General features: G+C 38.3%; 1 protein-coding gene across 5 annotated transcripts in view; it reads right to left on the reverse strand.

Moving 5' to 3' along the window:
* Positions 1–6,469: 6,469 nt before the first annotated feature.
* The window catches only part of ADD3 (adducin 3), a 123,801-nt gene continuing 110,804 nt past the window's right edge, over positions 6,470–19,466 (reverse strand). For 4 of the 5 annotated variants that reach the window (XM_036070031.2, XM_036070033.2, XM_036070030.2 and 1 more), the window contains exons 5-15: positions 19,373–19,453; positions 18,368–18,517; positions 17,735–17,878; positions 17,523–17,621; positions 16,220–16,402; positions 15,401–15,658; positions 13,600–13,719; positions 13,065–13,151; positions 11,029–11,152; positions 9,352–9,447; positions 6,470–8,718 (exon numbers count right to left, since the gene is read on the reverse strand). In XM_036070031.2, the coding sequence (XP_035925924.1) occupies positions 8,426–8,718; positions 9,352–9,447; positions 11,029–11,152; positions 13,065–13,151; positions 13,600–13,719; positions 15,401–15,658; positions 16,220–16,402; positions 17,523–17,621; positions 17,735–17,878; positions 18,368–18,517; positions 19,373–19,453 (1,635 nt within the window). In that variant the 3' untranslated portion in view covers positions 6,470–8,425. The remainder of the gene's footprint in view (positions 8,719–9,351; positions 9,448–11,028; positions 11,153–13,064; positions 13,152–13,599; positions 13,720–15,400; positions 15,659–16,219; positions 16,403–17,522; positions 17,622–17,734; positions 17,879–18,367; positions 18,518–19,372; positions 19,454–19,466) is intronic. The other variant, XM_036070034.2, reaches the window with a different exon arrangement.

Here is a 19,466-nt window from a genome sequence, read left to right on the forward strand (position 1 = left end):
TAAACATGCAATACAATGCCTACCCAATGCCTAAACTGTAGCAGTCATTTGCCTTACAGATCAGACTAGGAACTTCAACTAGGATTTGTATCCCAAGCCACTTCCTGACTTTCACTATTAAGATATAGGAGAACATCTTTTTGCTATGTACATATTATTCACCATATCATCAACACGAACAGTATTGTCTACCATGAGCAACAAAAATGCAGATTCTATTTTTGGCCAAGCATGATGGAGGACAAAAGGATGAACAAGGTTCAGTCTCTGTGCTCCCGGAGCTCACAACCTTTTAGGGGAGATAGATACTAATCAATAATGTTAATTTAAGACAGGCCAAGAGAGGTATGATCCTAAAGTGCCACTGGAGTTTGGTAAAGGAAGAAAAATCATTTTGATGAGAGAAACATCGGTGGGGCCAGGTGGTAGAGGATGCCTGGAGAGCTAGGAAGCCCTCTGGCCAGGTGTATAGGTTAGGGAGAGGGGTGTAATGAGGGTCTGCTGGCCAGGGAGTGCTCTGTGGACAACTGCTGGCTCAGGGGACTGAGTGATTCAAGCAGATGCTGATGACAGATCTGAGCTTCTGCAAGTGGGGCCCAGGGAAGCCATTCTCTCTCTAGTGGCAGGCTGGAGGAGTGAATGGAGAGGTCATTATTTGGGCAAGTGTGGCAAGATGAATCAGAGAGGCCTTCTGACTCAGTGGCAAAAGGTAATTACCACAACCAGGAGGTTATGGAGGATGTACCTTGTAGAATCAAAGCTGTTTTGCTCGTCTGAACTTACAGCCTCATTTATTCCAGTTGGAGGAAGAAACACAGACCACTCATTCTCTTCAACCCAGTCAGTACTCGTGAGGAGCGTCTTCTAGTGACGCCCAGGAGGGGGGCCAGAGTCATCACTGGAGTAATTTCCCTGTGGTGAAACTGTACTTTCAGATAGGGCAAATGAGCTCACAAGGAACATCTGGCCGTCTTCACAGCCGGTGTGCTGGTAGCACTTGGCCCCTGTTCATTATCCGGTGCTCGTCCTCCCAGGTAGGTTCTGGTGTGAACAGCAATAGCCCAGTCCTGCTGCCCTGCAGGACTCTCACATGGCTGCCTCCACTGTGAAAGTCAGGTCAGGCCCTTCCTGGCCCCGCAGCACTCCTCTCCCCTCCACGGCTGGGGCCCTGGACCCCCTCACCTAGCTGTGGCCTCCTGCACTAGCCCTGATGAGGCACGAGGAACTCAGGCGGCTCTGGCGACTCACTCAACATTAAGCCACGCCTGTCTCCAGGCCAGTCACGACCTTGTGTCGGCTCCAGCACTGCCTTGCTTCTGGAATTCTGAGTGGTATCATGTACCTCAAGTCTGGTAACAGGATCCCCATCTGTCATCCTCCTTACATCTGGGTTCCTGTCCTGAGGCACTATCTCCTGCCCCTTAAGCCTGAGGTCCTGCCCTGATCTTGCCATTGCCCCACAGGAAGCCGAGGAAGCCCTGCCCTTGAAGCCTGAGCTGGGGCTCCTACACAGGCTGGGAGACTTGCAGTCCTGCTTTTGCTCCGGACACCTGACTGGGACGGACACTTCCCTGACGGAGACCACTTTACCAGACTGTGCTTCTGGTTGATTGCCATGTCCTCCAGATTCCATGTTTCCCCTGCCGGGCTGGACTTCCTACGAGCTGCTTCAGCCCGAGCTGCTCTCCCCACGCCTGACTTTGCTCAGTGAGTGGGTAGAATTCCAGAGCTTGCCCCACCCAGTCTGCCCTGTCCCTCTGCAGTTAATTGAGCCATGCTCAGCTTGACTTTAGCAAGGATATGTGCATGTACTCTTGCTCAATATTAACCTAAAGGTCAAAATGGAGACATGAGACCATACTTATACAAAATCATTTCACATACATGGTTTGAAGACAGAAAACTATTTAAAAGATATTTTAAAAATGAAAAGTCTCAGTTACCACACAACATATTTTAAAAGGCTTAACATACCCAAACATCAGGTGCGGCGGGAGCCTAACGCCACCCCCGGGGACCGGTAGCTAATACTTGGAAAACATTTTTGGTTGTCTGAATAGCCTCAGTTTACCTTTAAGTTGAAATAATTGAAGCCGACATTTCCAAAACAGAAATCAGGTAGGAAGTAATCTATAGCCTTAACTTGTGAGTCCAGTGAACACCCCTGAGGAGCCTGCCTCTGCCCGCCAACCAGCTGGCCATACCTCCCTACTGCCCCTAACACTCAGTGGGTCACCTATTCTGGAGTCAGTCTACCAAGCCAGCCACCACTGAAATCCAGCCCCTAGAGCATTACTCAACAGGAAAGGGTGAGTTCTAGAACGCAACAACGACTTCCTCCACAGCTCCTGCTCAGTGAGAATCTTCAGAAGCTATTGCTTTTGGAAAAACCAATTAGAAAATATTCTAACATTAAGGACAGACACTAGACTGGCATATCATTGAAGAGGGTCTAGCAGCACTGCAGCTCTAGGTCCGGGCTGGGACAGTCACTACCAACATCTGTTTTTAAACCCAGAAAAGAGGACCAGTGGGAAATTCACAAAACCGTCTACCTCTTAACTCCTGCATTTTATAATCATACCACTTTCCTCATTTCCAACCCATCTGTTAAAATATTACTGCTGTGGGACATCCAAGTTTTTCTTCAAAAATCTCAAGTCTAAATATCAGCTTGAGAGGACACTGTTTGGTCTAAGAAGTCCAATTAAGTAATACTCCAGATTGGTCTTTCCATAGGGCTCATACATTTAGTGGCTTTTTGAGGGGCAGCCTACTACAAGTAGACAAACAATGAGGACAAAGTCTTGTCTACAAGACACAAGATTATAGACAAGATTTTGTTCTATGTACTTTGTCATCTTAAAAGCACAGCTAAAAAGTTTTGGAATAATTTCTTAGAAACTTAGTATTTATCAGTGCACATCCAAATTAGATTAGTAATACTACTCTGGTTCCTCTTTTGTTTTTTACAAAATTGGATTAATAAAATCAATGTTATCGATTTTAAGGTATGGAATTTAGCAAGGAACTAGTATTTTGTCTAGTGATGGGAATTACCTGGGACTGAAAATAAGGGAATTTTTTTTTTTTTTTTTTACTATTGTAAGCAAGGTCAAAGCTGGCCCGGAGAATGACAAAACCTAAAGTACTTTGTGTAGGAATAAAACAAAAGGTAGCTTAATCAGTAACATTCACCATTGCTTCAGTACCAGGACTTACCCAACCAGAAATTATACAGGCCTTAGAAAAATTACGGACTGCATATATACCCATCTATCTTTCTGCTAGATAAAACATATAACTTCTTTGCTATGCAAGGCATATCAAAAGGTACCAGTTTATCATTTAAGGTATAAATGACATTTAAAATATTACAGGTTGCATCAATAAAATCAGCACCTTGATTAATTTGAGAGAATACACAAAACTCTCTGCAGACTTGACACTTTAGGAAAAACAATTATTGTTTACATAATATACAGGCTCAGTCCTGCAACAGATTTCTCTTAACAATTTCTGTAACAACATACGAATTTGCCGAGAACTTCAGAAAACTGTATTTATCCCTAAGTTACGACCTGATGAGCTTCCAGGGGAGACTATGGCACAGTAGAAAAGCAGGAGGTGCAGACCTGAAGCCCTTTGCTTAACTCCTGGCTTCGCTGCCTACGAGCTGCATGATGTTAGGCAAGCACAGCTTCTCTGAAGGACTGATCCTTCTTAAGTCAGAACGAGAAAACGAGGCTGAAGGAATAAATTAAGTAATTTGGTATCTCTAAACTTTCCTCAACCTTAAAGCACATCTAGCAATGCATAATCAGAATAAAGTCCTAAATGGAAGCTCAAAAATATTTTGAATGAAAGTTCTCATGATTAATTAAAACTAAATTTAGACCCAGGATTGCCCTCTAATGGTCATCTTTTAGAAATGAAAGTTATTTTTTCTATCAAAAGTTCCCCAAAAGGCTTATCCTTGTTCTGATCTCCAGCAAGTATGCTAGATTTTTCTCCAAGAAAGATCATCTCCAAGTATATTTATTTAAATAAAGTTTTAAGTAAATAAAAGTATACTTCTGACCTTTGAAACTACTTATATAGCTCGGGGCGCCTGGCTGGCTCAGTGGGTAGAGCATGAGACTCTTGATCTCAGGATTGGGAGTTCAAGCCCCACACTGGGCCTACAGCTTACTTAAGAAATAAATAAAATTAAAAAAATAAAAGGTCAAGGTTTAAGAAAAAAAGTAAAACTACTTCTCCAAACAGTCTTTTCAGGTTTTTAAAATAACACTTTCCTTGGAATGTTTCTCCTTGTCCCCAACACTGAAAATCAAAAAGGAAACACAAGGAAAAGATAAAGGGGCTTTTACCCAAGTCTTTTTTGCATCTTAAGCAAAGATATAGAGATACCTTGTCTTCCAGGTGTCATGGTAAAGATTCAAGGGGTGCTCTTTATATTAAAGGACAGTGTCACCACAGGTCACTCCTACTTTGCAGGTATTCGTCAACTTCTTCATTCTTGGGGTGAGTTGTTGAGAAAAAGAAAAGTCTTCCAAATCAAAAGTTAATGTTTTATCCTAAACCTATATCCCATCTTATATCAAAACGTGAATTCAGCATGGTTGGACTTAATCCAAACTAAGGAAACTGCCTAAAAAAAAAAACTCAAAAAACATACACGGGAGCCACACTGGGTCTGGCCCACAGGTGTCACTAGTAATTTTAAATATCTGACTTTTGATGGGTGAAATGCTAGTACTCCCTTTTCATTTTCTGTAAGCCTTAGTCTCATTATGCACTAAATGGGGATAATATCTATTTTGTTGGGATGTTGGGAAGGCCAAATGAGGTAATACATGAAAAGCACTTAGCATAATTTTTGATAACAGAAGGCATTAAGAAACAAGAGATTATCAATCTCCCCAGTCAAAACATGCCAATTTTTGAAGAAAGCATTATATTGCCACTCAGAGGCACAAGGAGTCATTTTCTACCATGGTTTCTTCCTGAGACCTCACTTCAAATATTGTTTCAATGTGTTTTCCACCATAGGCATTAGAGTCCTTGCTGGTGGTGTCTGTATTAGTGAAATGGGACTTGTTAAGACAACAAAGTTGAGAACAATCTAGCGAAGAGAATGATAAGCAACAAAGGAAATGTCTTCTGAGTTCTGGGTATTTCACAACAAACATGGTGCCTACCGACGAACGGGGAAGTTAAGGGCAAGAACTGAATCCACAGAGTGGATTGTTAGGTCTATTACACCCTCTAGTGGCCAAAAAGAAGATTGTTCTTTTAAAAATCAGTTTGGTCAAGATGGCAATTTGGATGTGTGTATGTAACACCCTTGAGTCTAAAAAATAACCAGCTTGCCTTTATGTGTTTTTTGCCTATGTAAAACAAAACAAAACAAAACAAAACAAAACACCCTAAAAGCTAGTGTTAAGAGAAGCCAGTGCTGTCACAACTGGATTCACTCGGCTCTCTCTCTTCACCGCTCCGTGAAAACACTGAACACTAGAGGAACAGGCAGGCGGCACACCTTCTTGCCACAATGACTCTCAAATGCAACTGAAGTTAATGGTCTTTGTTGCTTTATGGAAGGGAATTTTGAAATGAGTATCTTTCTAAAGCAGCAATTTTTCACCACTGGGTTATTTACAAGCCAAGGTAATAATATGCCCAAGACTATGAATCTATTCTTCTCTGCCCAAAACCCTTCATTTTTATAATGGGTAATTATAGTAAAAACTTCAATTAACCAGAACCCTCAATTAACATGATTTCCCCTCTTGCACTCTATTTTTAGGACAAAGTGGAAAAAAGAATCACAAGAAGTCATTCCTATGAAGGATTGGGTTTGAAAATCTTCTAGGATGAATTTTGCTAAGGAGAAAAAACCCAGAAAAAAATTACATTCACACCATGATAAGCAATATATATGAGATCTACCTATAAATCATCAAGAGTTGGAAGGGAATAGATTTATTGTCAATGTTAATGTGCTGGAATTGTAACCTATTTTCTATTCTTTTTATTGTCACATTGTTACATAAATAAAAGTCATAGACAAGGGTAACGTATACAATAAACTCAGCACATATTCTGCAACATTTTCTATTCTACATCCATAGATCTGGACAGTAGAACTGAGACTGAGAATCAAAGTCCTAAGTCCTTCCAAGATCTTGAGATCCCAGAGATATAGTTAAGGTCACCATACACTGTCAAGACAAAAAATAGGTCACTTGGGGAACATTTCTTCTAATATGAGCTGAAACAAGAAGGGTTTTTATATAGTGAATTTTCAACTAATTTGAAAATAAATATACCAGGACATCATTTATTCAGAAGCAATAGTCCTACTCAAAATCTCACTGTGGTTAAAAAAAAAAAAAAATCAAAATTCCACAAAGTAATTCAGGCTAAGCAACCACCCCTGAATTGAAAGTTCGTGATACCAAATCCATCTATTTAAAATACTGTTTATTTGTGATTTAACATTAATTAGCATTACATCTAAGAGCAATATCAGATAACATTTATACATTTTCCACAGGACACAGAGGTTCATTGGCTCATTCTTTATGCCAAAGCAAGTAAAGAGAGGCATTAGCAAAAGGTGCAAATAGTTCACTGTTGCGTTTAAAAAATATTTATGCACACTGCATTCATTTAAGATATATATATATATTTAAAAAGTTATGGAAAAGCATAGTTCACAGGTTACTGTTTCTACATACGTTGTAATACAACATAAATGATGTAGAACATAAAAAAAGTCCTCAAATACAGAATTAAGCAACTGAAAGTTTCCACTAAGAGATTAAAACACTGATTCCAGTAGTTAGTGAGATCTAGAATGAAATTTCCAGGCTCTGTTTCAACTTTGCATCATCATACACATACAGTCAAACAGAACCAGCCCCAGAACACACTGTAATCAATGTGATTTTTTTTACATGCCAACTCACCCTCCAGAAACACTTTGGATTATTTTTACCCACTGACCATTTTGGATCATTGATTTTACACTGATTTGTGACATCACTTGGGTGAAGGGGGCAAAAAACTATATTAAGTCTAGGTTTAAATTTGTATTTACATTAGAAAGAAAGTTAACTGAAACAAGATAAGAAAATTTTGTAAAAATCAAGAAGTGGTAGGTTTTCTCACTGGGGGATCAGACCCACTGATTTCTTCTAGTACTGCCTTCTAAAGATACAGAAATTAAAAGGAATTGACCCTTTTAAAACTCAAATATCAACGAAGAAATATGATTTTGGCAAAGCAGAATTTTAGCAATTTGGGACATGTTTCAAATAAACTACGCTTCAAATCCTATCGTGACTATGAGTCTTTATCAAACTAGAATTCTTTGCATGACACCACTTTTGTTCCCTTCATTTTTCACTTTCTCTTTTCCTTTTCATTTGGTTACCGTATGAGAGCTTCTTCATTTGTTAGCAATACTAAGAGAAAAATACATGATAAGGTTCAAATATGAATCTAGTTATACCTTGAAATGCTCTAATCCCCTTTTGATACCAAGTCCCTGGATTCTTGAATTATATTTAAGTATACTTAGTACCAAGCAGCCTCAAATATGCTCTACGGTTATATGATTGGCTAATATGCTTATGATGCTTAAATTGAATGGTATACAAACATCTCAACATACAAAAATCGTTTTTGCCAGAGTTAAACTAAATAACCCATGTTACGTGTACAAAATCCCCTTTGTTGAAAAATAAGGGGCTTTCTAAACTAATAAAAAAGGAAGTTTCCAAAAATTATAGTTTACTAAAATGATTTTTTTTGGCAAAGAAAGTTACTTCAGGTGAGGAAATTTTATACTATGAATAAAATTCCAAATGAATCTTTTCCTAAACTTTTTTTAAAAAAAATTATGTGCCAGTGTATACTAATGCTATAGATTCTTAGAAGCTTTTAAAGCGTCTGTTAATGCCCACTGAAACAATGGGAACCCAAAAGGTACAGTCAATGATCATGGTAAAAAATTATCATCTGATTACCCAGTGAAGCAGGTGTTGAGAAATAAAAATTCGCTCGCTTGTTCACTGGTAATTTGTTTCCAACAGATATTATGCAGAAGGCCTGAAGTAATTCAGACAGATATCTGTTTGTGGTGAATTATAGTAATACTTCATGAGGGCAGAGCTAACTAAAACTAGCAAGTATTTAAAAATTCAAAAACCTTTTTTGGACATATAAAATGAGAGATGAATTTGAGATTTTTTTTCATAATGTTTTTCTTTTAGTAAAATCTCTTTCCAGTTCTTAAAGTCCGGTTTGCTACATACCCCCAATCTTATCTACCACTGCATATTAATGAGCAACTTAAATGTGGTATTTAAATGTGCAATGTCACATTGTAATAATAATAATTATAAAAAGACTTTAGTTAGGCTTCAACTTTCTCCTTTTTTTTGTTCTTTTTCAGAAAAGAAGGAGTACGGAATTTCTTCTTTTTCTTGGATGGTGATTTTGAAGGTGAGCCTTCAGGTGACAGGACTTCTTCAATTTTTTCTGGAGACTTAATGGTAATCTCGATGTTCTCTATGGTCGTGCTTGTAGTTAACCTACTCACTCGCTTAGCAAGCTCATCTTCAACATCATGCATATCATCCTTGCCATTCACTACCATGACAGGCTCTTCCATGGAGATGAAGCTCTTGGAAAACAGCTCATGGTTTTCTACAAAAGGGGAGGGTTTTTTTTTTTTTTTTTGTTATTTTATATAGTTAAAATCTTTGCTTTATTTTACAAAACTGAAACGTTTCAGCAATGTACTAAGGCATTACTTTAATTTCAATAAAGATAAATCATTATCTTAATAGACTATGGATCTATTAGCATGAAGCTGATTTTCTCACATGGTATAAAGGGGAAGGGGACAAAGTTTTTAGACCAAAGGATGAAGGATAGATAAGTCTGGTTTGATGATTTGAGTTGCACTGTAAATCAAGTCAGTATAAATGAGGAAGACAACATGTATTTTTCTTTAATTTTGGGGTCATTTGGCAATCAAAACTGAAAAAGATTTCATGCTTCTGATTGGAAGATGTGGGACAAACCACTTTTAATTTCACAAATTCTTAAGAACTACTGGTTGCCAAAATCCCAATTAAGGTAAATCAATATAAACTATGAACAAAAGTAGCACACCATTTAATAAAAAAAGAGATATAAAATTATTGGGAGCTTTAAGTAAAATCCATGGCAAACTTATTGCAATCAGGCATTCAATTTCTTTACATGAAAACAAACGACAGAGGACAAACTCTTAAGACTAACTCAGTGAATGCTATGGGAAGTTACAGTGAATACCTTCTAATTTTTCAGGGATATTTTGCGGTGACTGAGTTTGAGACTGAATTTGTGAAACAGATGAAGCGTCATCTGAGAGTAATTCCTGCTCAGCATCTGTCGGATGAGAGTTTAGTTAAAAGCCATGCAAAACAAAGAAGCATAAGATCTCAGGGAGGTTAGTGCATACTTGGAACACCTGCAGATATATGATAAACTTCAGCAATGAGCTGAGCATGCTAACAGCTATCTCATATATCAATAATTACGCATTAAGAGGAGGTTAATGTGTTAACATTTCTGGCTGCTAATATTAAGTTTACATACATGCTTACTGTAAGGAAGCATGGCTACTCACTGGCCAGGCAAATAGTATGTATGCATTTAGCTTTTGCTAGAGTGTTAGAAAACCAAAATATATTGAGCAGCCAGGTGAAAAGAATGATGAAGTCTCACCAGTGATGCTACATTCATGAGGCAGAATGCCTCACTGAATTTTTGAACAATATCCTATTAGTGATTCCTGTCAGAGCAATATTAGTGAGCTAATTCAGAAGGCCATAATGAATGTGGAAGAAACTATTTATAAAAATACATATATAAAAGGTGACGGTTCTAGAGTGCAGTATTTATTACCTGGCATCTTTAGGCTTTCAAAAAATGAGAGATTAAAGAGGGACCATTTTACAAAATAGAAAAACAAAGTTTCCAACCTTAGGTTAGAATAAATAAATTCACTAATACCACTTAGAACATTTAGCATAATCACATTAATGAGTCAGGATGACTCCCTCTTGTGACAAAGGCACCAACTAACATACTGATAAAAATCATTCCCTGGATGATCCAGCTGTCAATTCTTTCTACACGATACCTAACATGGACAAAAATTCTTTATCTATTGGTTCTGCTTTGGGTAAAAATTTCAACTGTATGTTGTAGATGCTCTAAAGCAGAGGCTTTTACCCTTTTTTGGGGTCACAGACTTCTTGTCCCTTACCCTGAGTGCCCTCTTTCCCCAAATGTATATCATATAAAATTAAGCACATATTTTTCAGATGGCTCATGGACTGTCTGGAGCTTATCCAAAGACCCAAGATTGAGAACCCCTGCTATAAAGAATTTCTTATTTTTGAGAAAAAGGGAGCTAGCATTTAATTAGCTGGGGTTTCATGAACAACTTTTAAATATAATCCTTACTTAGGGTTCTGAAGTCAGAAAAACTCAACCTCATGAGAGTGACCATGTGCTTAAAGAAAGTCACCTCAAAACTTTGGCAGTTTACTTTTGAGATTATAATACTGGCACCTTGCAACACCCAAAAACAAGAGAGATTTTACAAAGTCTTAAAGACGTACAATATATGCTGTAATGTTTAAATCTATTACTGTATCTGTATTTACTTTAGCTGATAATTCTTATCTGTGGATTTCACATTGCTATGAAAGACTTTCTGCTAGCCATCAGATTGCTTTCGGAAGAAAACTGTTTCTTCTACATGTTAACATACATGGACTATGGTGGCTCTTTGCATTTTAGCTCCACCCACACTCAGTAAGGTCTGGGAGAGATAACATAGCACAATCAATTACAGAAGGAACATTTAAAAAAAATAAAACACTGACTGCCTTCCATCCAACTCAAGGTGTTCTGCTGTTAGTAGTATGGTTATCAGGCTTAATCTGAAAATGAACTAACCTTCCAGGCCCTGCTGTTTACGTTCAATTGTCTTCTTATACTCTTCAAGCTCTCTTTCTGTGAGATGACTGAAGGGGTTGGGAGGAGCTGGTGGGGCCTGATCGTCATCTTCAAATTGCATGGTCTTGCAGAGAAAAACATTGAGAGATCAGAGGTTATTCTTCAGAACTGGGTTAGGGGTTTTGAGGGCTCCCAGAATGATGGTGGAAAAATTGTAGGAGACTGAAGAATTCTCCAGATAAATGGCCTCAGATAAAAGAACTATAGATATTAACATTTAGGGATTCTCCAGAGAAACAACCAATGACCTTAGAATGAAGCTCACCAGTTCCCAAGCTCTGCACACACCCAGAGCATCTGACTGGCTTTTCAGTGCCCTGTTCTTAAATATAAACAGACTGCCATGTATTACTAGACACCTGAGGAACGCTTCCAACATGGAAGGGAGAAACCAGGGGAAAAAAAAAAAAAAGGGAACTCAGAAGAAACAAGGAAAATAAAGGAGGGAGAAGCAGGCTTCCCGCAGAGCAGGGAGCCTGATGTGGGGCTCGATCCCAGGACCCCGGGACCATGACCTGAGCCAAAGGCAGTCGCTTAACCAACTGAGCCACCCAGGCGCTCAAGCCTAGGTGTTATTTAAAAAAGAAACATTCAGGGAATAAGAAGTCTTGAAAATTTTTCAAAAATGCATCAAAACAGAAAATTAAACAGAAGGATAAGAAAATAAAGTCAAGCAAATCTCCCAGAAAACAGGAAAAAAAGACAAAGGGATGGAAAATGGGAAAGAAAAATCGAAGAGGTTCAACTAACAGCAAATCTTGACAGAAAAAGAGATTGGAGGAAAAAACTATTGAAGAAATACATTTTAAAAATTCCCAGAGCTGAAGGATAGGACTTTGCAGATTGAAAAGGGTTACTGAATGCTAAGAACAAAGACTAAAAGAAATCTACTACAGAGCACATCATCGTAAAACTTCAGAACAGCAGGGATGTAGAAGAGATCTAAAAGAATAAAAAAGGGCCCTACACAAAGTCACATGAATCACAGTGCTCCTCTCCTACTTCTCAACAGTAACATGGAGTTAGGGGACAACAGAGTGATGCTTTCCATATTTTTGAGGTAAATTATTCTAAACTAGAATTCTATGTCTATTATATGAACATCTGAGGGTAGGACACAGGATTTCAAGCTGTTACCTTCTGTGTACCCCTTTTCAGAAAGCTAGGAAGAGGATATGCTCATCGATAAAGGAATAAATCAAGAAACTGGAAGACACGATGCAGGAAACAGGGGATACTACAGTCAAGAATCAGAGGAATCCTCAGGATGAGACTGTGCAGCTGGCCTAAAGAGCAACCAGGCCAGATCTGGGCCGGAAAGACAGAGTAACGGGAGATTACCTGTTACCTTCGACCCTTTGGAAAATAATAAGGGCTTTAAAATTCCTTTGAAAAGTTTGGGAAGAACTAAGCCAATGTACCTAAAATACTAAGCCAACAAAAAAAGGAGGCACTTATTAACTTGAGGGGTCAGAGACTAGTATAAGAAAGGATTTGTAATCATGGGATATTACCTGGCTCAGCAGTAAACACTGAATACTGTGAATAATAACACTGAAAGCTGATTTAACCAGGAAACTATAATATAATCTTTCCCCCACATTTTCTCATCTCTGAAATCGGGATTCATCTAATGATTGATAGCTTCCTACAATTATAATTGTGAGGGTTTTTTCTCTTTTAGTGATATACAAAACAACGGTACTTCTTACAGTTGATGACAGAGATTCGATGAAATCAACTGAGATCTAAAATTAACAGGCCAAGAACTCTTTAGAAACGTGAAGGTAAATGCTAGAACAAAGTCCTTGCCCCTGGAAATTGGAAGTTGAAGGTGATATTTTAAGTCTGGCAGTTACTTGACTTTTCAACTTGTGCTTATATTAACTTTAGTAAAAATAAATATTCATATATAAAAAACAAAGAAATTAATGTGGTAGATATAAATCAAAGATCATATTGCTTCATGGACTTACAGAAGGAGGTTTATCCACAACAATTCCAGCAAGCAACTGAGATTGTGGTCCTGCTGTTTTCAAGTCATATCGGTTTTGTTCTCGAATCTGAATTGAAATACAATAAGAAGTTCTTGGGGACAACTATGTAGATGATTTTTACTCTCTCTTTTCCCACAGGCTTGCTATTTGACCACCCAGAGCCTTTTTCGTTCCTGTCTCCACCCATCCCAACAACGCACATTCATCTCCTCCACTCTTCCTGATGTGTGATTTCTATTGCCTTATGTGGTTAGAGAATTACATTTTCCACTAGCGCTGGGGCTCACTCTCACTAACCCAGCAGCAATATGTTTAGTGCTTCTCCCTGTGTAGCCGCTTACCGGTGACTAGCACAGAGCTGGACGTATTCAATACAAGCCACAATTATACTGAGTTTCAAAATCTTTTTTATTCAAACCCCCAAGCTTGGTATTAATCAGATTTAATCACTAGTGATTTGAACATAAAACAGTATACAAAATGCCTCCCCTGGCCACAGAAGACCACATCTTACCTTATTTCTCTTTTCTAGTACCTCATTCGGGTTTGTGTTTAAAGGAACAAACTGATTTGGATCTTCAATTTTGATAGGTGTTCCACTACTAACTTTAGAAGAATCCTCTGCTCTCATCCACTAAAAAATAAAAAATTTTATAGAATGAAGCTTTGTGTTAAGGAACAAGGGTAGGTTCTTGGTAACTGTTTATTGACTCAAGGCGAGGGAGCATACACTGCCAATATTTTAAAGAATTTCACTAAGCAGTATTTAGTGGGCAATTACTGTATATCTCATACTAGTTAGAAAAAGGCTCACGATCAGCACTCACTTAAAAAAATGTGATTACTATTTACATGAATACTCATTTATATGGCTACTTAAATTTTCCCCTTTTGGCATTTTCAAATATGATGCTCAAAACATTCCAAGCACAGATACAGAGCTTGATCTCGTATTAACTCACATTCAGAGATGGCGCCTGCATTGAAGTTTCTTCAACTGATGATGGCTAAATCACCGAAAAGGACTCAAGGACCCCCTGACCAGCATTTTACAAAGAGAGTAATCTGGTAGTGACCCATAATATAACAGAATGATAGGGATGGAAGAACCTTATAGAATTCTTCTTCTTCACCCCATATTATATCCCTAAAAGAAGGCTAATATTCATCAAGATTAATAATGGTTGGCCATCAGTCTGTCAATAAAATTAATTCTGGGAAACTAAGGAGTTTAATTATGTTCTTTTCCTAGGAGATAAGAAATCTTTTTGGGGGGGCACCTGGGTGGCTCAGTCGTTGCAAGCGTCTGCCTTCGGCTCAGGTCATGATCCCAGAGTCCTGGGATCAAGCCCCGCATCGGGCTCCCTGCTCGGCGGGAAGCCCGCTTCTCCCTCTCCCACTCCCCCTGCTTGTATTCCCTCTCTCGCTGTCTTTCTCTCTGTCAAATAAATAAAATAAAATCTTAAAAAAAAAATTAAAAAAAAAAACTTTTTTTTTTTTAAGATTTATTTATTCGAGAGAGTGAGAGAGAGCACAAGCAGGGTCAGAGGGAGAAGCAGACTCCCCTGCTGAGCAGGGAGCCCCATGTGCGGCTTGATCCCAGGACCCTGGGATCATGACCTGAGCTGAAGGCAGCTGCTTAACCGACTGAGCCACCCAGGCGCCCCAGGAGATAAGAAATCTTACAGACTAGGGAGAAACCTTTTGATGTCTAGGCACTTCCATATTGAATGGTACTGATTGGTATGATAGGATGAACAATTTTGAGTATTTAGAGGATATTTGGTGATAAGCACTCTAAAACTAAACCAAATCTGAAGCAAAATGTTGAAAAAGATAAGACAACCCATTTCTCTCTCTACAAGATCTTGCCTAAGGATAAATATGTGCAGTAATTCATGAAACTTTGGCACCATTACGTTTCGGTAACTTTTATAGCTCTGATTCACTGGTGTAATATAAACTGCAAAGCAGTAGCTAATAGTGGATTAAGAAGAAGGCTCCAGAGTCATTTTTGTATGCATTCAAATACTGACTTTACTATTCACAAATGATTAGTTAATCCCTCTGTGCCTCAGTTTTCACATCTATAAAATGGGGGAGAAAAATAGCATCCTCTCCATATTAAGAGAATTAATTGAGAATTCACTTATGGTCCATAAAACAAAGTATCTTGTTACAAAGTTTATAACTGATAAATGACAGGTTATTATTATTATATTCTGCTTTCCCAGTATTTTTAACAGAGAACATTCAATTCATGAGTAACTAGGCGAAATATTTCGTAAAGGCGAACCATATAAATAGTGACATACTGTGATTTTGGTCCTGGGACTGGTTTCACCATTCCGAGACTCCTCAGGCACATTCACTTTCATATAAGTATTTGGGGAGTTCAGCCATCTTGTTTTTTCCCGCTGCTGCCTCTGTGCCATATATTTGAGAGGAGACAGTAGCACTGTGTCATCCTCGAAGGAAAAAGCAGTCACAGTTGCTGGGATCTCCACATCACTCTTGTGCCTGGGCTTCTCTCGAACGAGAGGATGCCTGTAAGCATAGCCTGTTCTATACCCCTAAGGGACAAAAAAAAGACCCACATCTGAAGCAATCAAACGTGTACCGAACACAGCATCTGGACTCTAATTCTTTAAATAAATGATCAAAAAGACTCCTTTGTTGAAAAACAGAGGGGAAAGTTATCTTTCAAACCCCACATAACCTCCACATAACACTAGAGTTGAAATTAAGCAAATTTCAAGATTTGGTTAAAACAGATTCCAGCTGACAATGCTATTTCCACTCACACAACTGTTCCTGACAAAGGTAATTTCAAAACTGCTGACCAGAAACATTTTCCTAGCTATTTTCCAGTTTTGTGGAAGCCAAATCTCAGTGCTCATTTAAGTCTTTGTTCCAGGGTCTGAAGGCAATCTATCTCTGACCCTTAGTGGAAGAGGGTAAAATCTTAAGATGACATCTGCATGTTTCACCGTATGATTCTTAAAAATGTGATAAAATTACACTGGAATGCCAGAGGCATAAGGAGGGCCCCAGATAGTCCAAAGGGGGATGGAGGCATTTGCTCTTGAATCTGAAGACATGAAAACCAAGTTTATGTACAATTTTTCACCTACCAAATTATCCAGAGTCCTCATCAGCCCTTCAAACTCCATCTCGCCAACCTTCCATTTTTGATGGGAACCCATATTCACTCCTCCTCCTCCAGATGCTACCACAGTGTAAGTGAAAGCTTTGTACTTCTGAGGATCCAGCACAAGCAGATTGTCTACTCCACCTGCCCCTGCTAATGCCCACACCTGTAATCAATGGCAAAATAGAGAGGCACAAGACTGTAAAGATTATAAGTATTTTACCTTTAAAAAGGTATAATTTTAATTCAGCAAATACCTATAACACTTGTTCAGGCTACTAACAACAAAAATAAGGCAATATACTTGGGAAAAAAGGCAGCTGAAGTATCTTTTCTACCTATCTGAAAAAGATACCTTCCAGGATTCTGACCCTCCCTGATGGAAAACACATTTAGAGCCATTCCTTTTAACGTATTTCAAGAAACTGAATTCTCTTGCCAAATTTTAAAGTTATCTTGCAGTTTTCCCATGGTTATCCTTTTTTTTTTTCTGAAAGTTCTAATTTTAAAGGAATATAGACACTATACTGTGAATTTAAGGATATTTAGGCAGAAGAAGTCAGCTCATCTTAATTAAGCTTTTCATAGCTTCATTTGAAAAGAGGAGGTACTGCTAAAGCAAAAAAAAAAAAAAAAAAAAAAAAGGTTGGTTAAGACATTAAAATTGACAGAAAAGTTTTTTCCCCTTTTTTGTGGCCCTTCCAATAAATTAAGATTATTACCATTTGCTTCAAGAGAATCTTCTTGAAGATGGAAATTAGGTCTGTTAAAAATACATTCAGCTTCTCTGAGAAAAAAGTGGCTGATAACTATCCAACCTATTATAATAAATCTGAGGCCGTGCAATTGTTAGAAACTGCACAAGTTAGTAAGACTTCTGGTCTTGCTCTTACACTTTTTATAAAAGTGGCTATAATACATCTGATCTTTGAGGACTGACAGTTGCCTCTGTTTCTCAATTAGTACCACACCACTTCAGGGTAAAAACAGAGATGTGTACAGTTACACTATCTTAAAAAGAAGGATTATGAGGAAAATGATGTTTATGAGGCACTCAGATTTGTGTGTATTTATATGTGACACTTTTTTCCCACCCTATTTTCAATTCAAGAGATAACTGAGCTGACCCTTTTTATTCAAGTAAAACAGAACTTCTCTTAAAAGACAAACAAAACAAAAAGCCAATAGGACTTTGAAAATAAGTAAATACAAAACCCATCTCAATAAGCAAATTACAAAGCAATAAAAAAAAGTGTGTGTGTGGGGGGGAGGATAATTTTTCCTACCTGAATCTCACAGGCTATCTGCACGTTAAATATATAATGAAAAGCCTCCTCAACTGTTTCTCCAAGGGCTAACACACCATGATTTCTGAGTACCAGCACCTAAAATAGAATCCCAAAGCAATCACTTTAAATAACTGGCATAGCTCACACTGTTTTCATCAACAGCAACAGCAACAAAAATAGCTCCTTCAATAGAAACTCTACTTACATACCTTACAACTTGGCCCCAGAACTTTCTGCAGTTGAATTCTCTCCTCCTGTTCATCAAGGGACCCTTGGTAGTCATAATAGGCAATATCTCCCAGGATGAGGGACTCTTGAGAAATTGGAAGGATCCCACACTTCATGGAGGATACCTATTTGATTGGGTCCATGTCAAGAGGACACATTTAGTTACTAATTAATTACACTCTCCTAGGAACCTGATTCTTTAGTCAGCTCAGGAAGCACTGGCCTATTCACTGTGTTCACCATTCCAGCCCATCTCCCACTTCAGCTCGTCACTTCTTCCAGAGGGGGGGAAAAAAAGGATTTAGGGCATACAAGTCAATTTAAATGTTGTGCCAAATATTATGAAAGAAACTTTGCTCCAAAGAACTCAGTACCCAATTATTAGCTGATTAGTTAAAAAGGCCAATGCTATCTCTCCAGGTGTTTCCTACAATGTCAGCATTTGGTCCAAAGGAACTTTTGCTTTCTGGGTATTCAGAGGATTAATATTTTGAATATAATTCTGAATGATGGGGTGTGAAAGCGTGCAGATAGTAAAGCATCACATAAGGAAAACCATGAAAATTAAATACACTTCCCAGAGCCATTGCTGGGTTTAGTCTTCAGCGACTTACAGCTGCTGTTGCAAGAGTATGGATGTGGATCACACACTTAACATCAGGACGTGTGGAATAGATTGCAGCATGGGGACTGAAGCCTGTGTGGTCAATTTTCAAATTAGTACTTCCCTGATCAACCACTTCTCCTATTATATTGACTTTCACCTGGAAAAAATCAGAGAGACATATTTAATTGGTATCAATGTATCAAAGACATGTAACAAAGTCTGCCTGTGGTCCACCAGCTAAACCAGGGGGTGGCAAACTTTTTTGTCAAAGACAAACAGTAAATATTTTAGACTTTGTGGGCCTCTGATGCAACTACTCAACTCTGCCACTTTATGTAGAACCATAAAGAACTGTAAAAAAAAAAAAAAAAAAAAGTGTGGCTTTGTTCCCATTAAACTTTATTTACAAAGAACAGGCAGTCTGCAACAAAACTTAGAATTTATAAGAAGTAGTTTCTAAAAAGCCAAATAACTTAAAACTCTTCACTAAAGGTCTGGACAAGGTCTGGCATTCACTAAACTGGCTGGAAAATGTCCGTTTGCTAACACTGCAGCACCGAGAACCAATGCAGTTCCTGCCATTCTAGAAGCCAATGACACTGGTTATGAGCACAATCGTGGAAAAATAGAATGCTACACAGTCAGCCCCTCTGCTCAGACCAACTGAATTTTGCTGAAATCTATCTATAAAATACACATAGACTTTGTGTGTGAGTTTTAAAAAAATTCCAGAGTGTACAGGGTGGAAAAAAATTCAAAAGATTCCCTTCAAAGCATGGATAGGTTCACTGATAAGACCAACTTATTTATTAGTCTCTTCAACTACCTTGTTTTTCTTGACCCCTAAAGCTTTTCTTAAAAAAATCAACATAACCTTCCAAACTCTTTCCTGTTCATTAGCAAATGTTTTCCCATCCATACCTTCTCTTGTTCTGTCCTGTACTAAAAACTAAAAGCTGTAAGAAAAGCCCAAAGAAGGACAGAAAAAGTAACATAGGAATGAAAATTATACCAAATTGGAGGCTGTGGCTTCAGAAAAAGACAGGCCTCTAGGAATTATTATTATGTGGTCTTGCTCCTTACTTATTCTCACCTGAGAGAAAGAA

Source organism: Halichoerus grypus, chromosome 7 (assembly GCF_964656455.1).
Source record: "Halichoerus grypus chromosome 7, mHalGry1.hap1.1, whole genome shotgun sequence".
NCBI lineage: Eukaryota > Metazoa > Chordata > Mammalia > Carnivora > Phocidae > Halichoerus > Halichoerus grypus.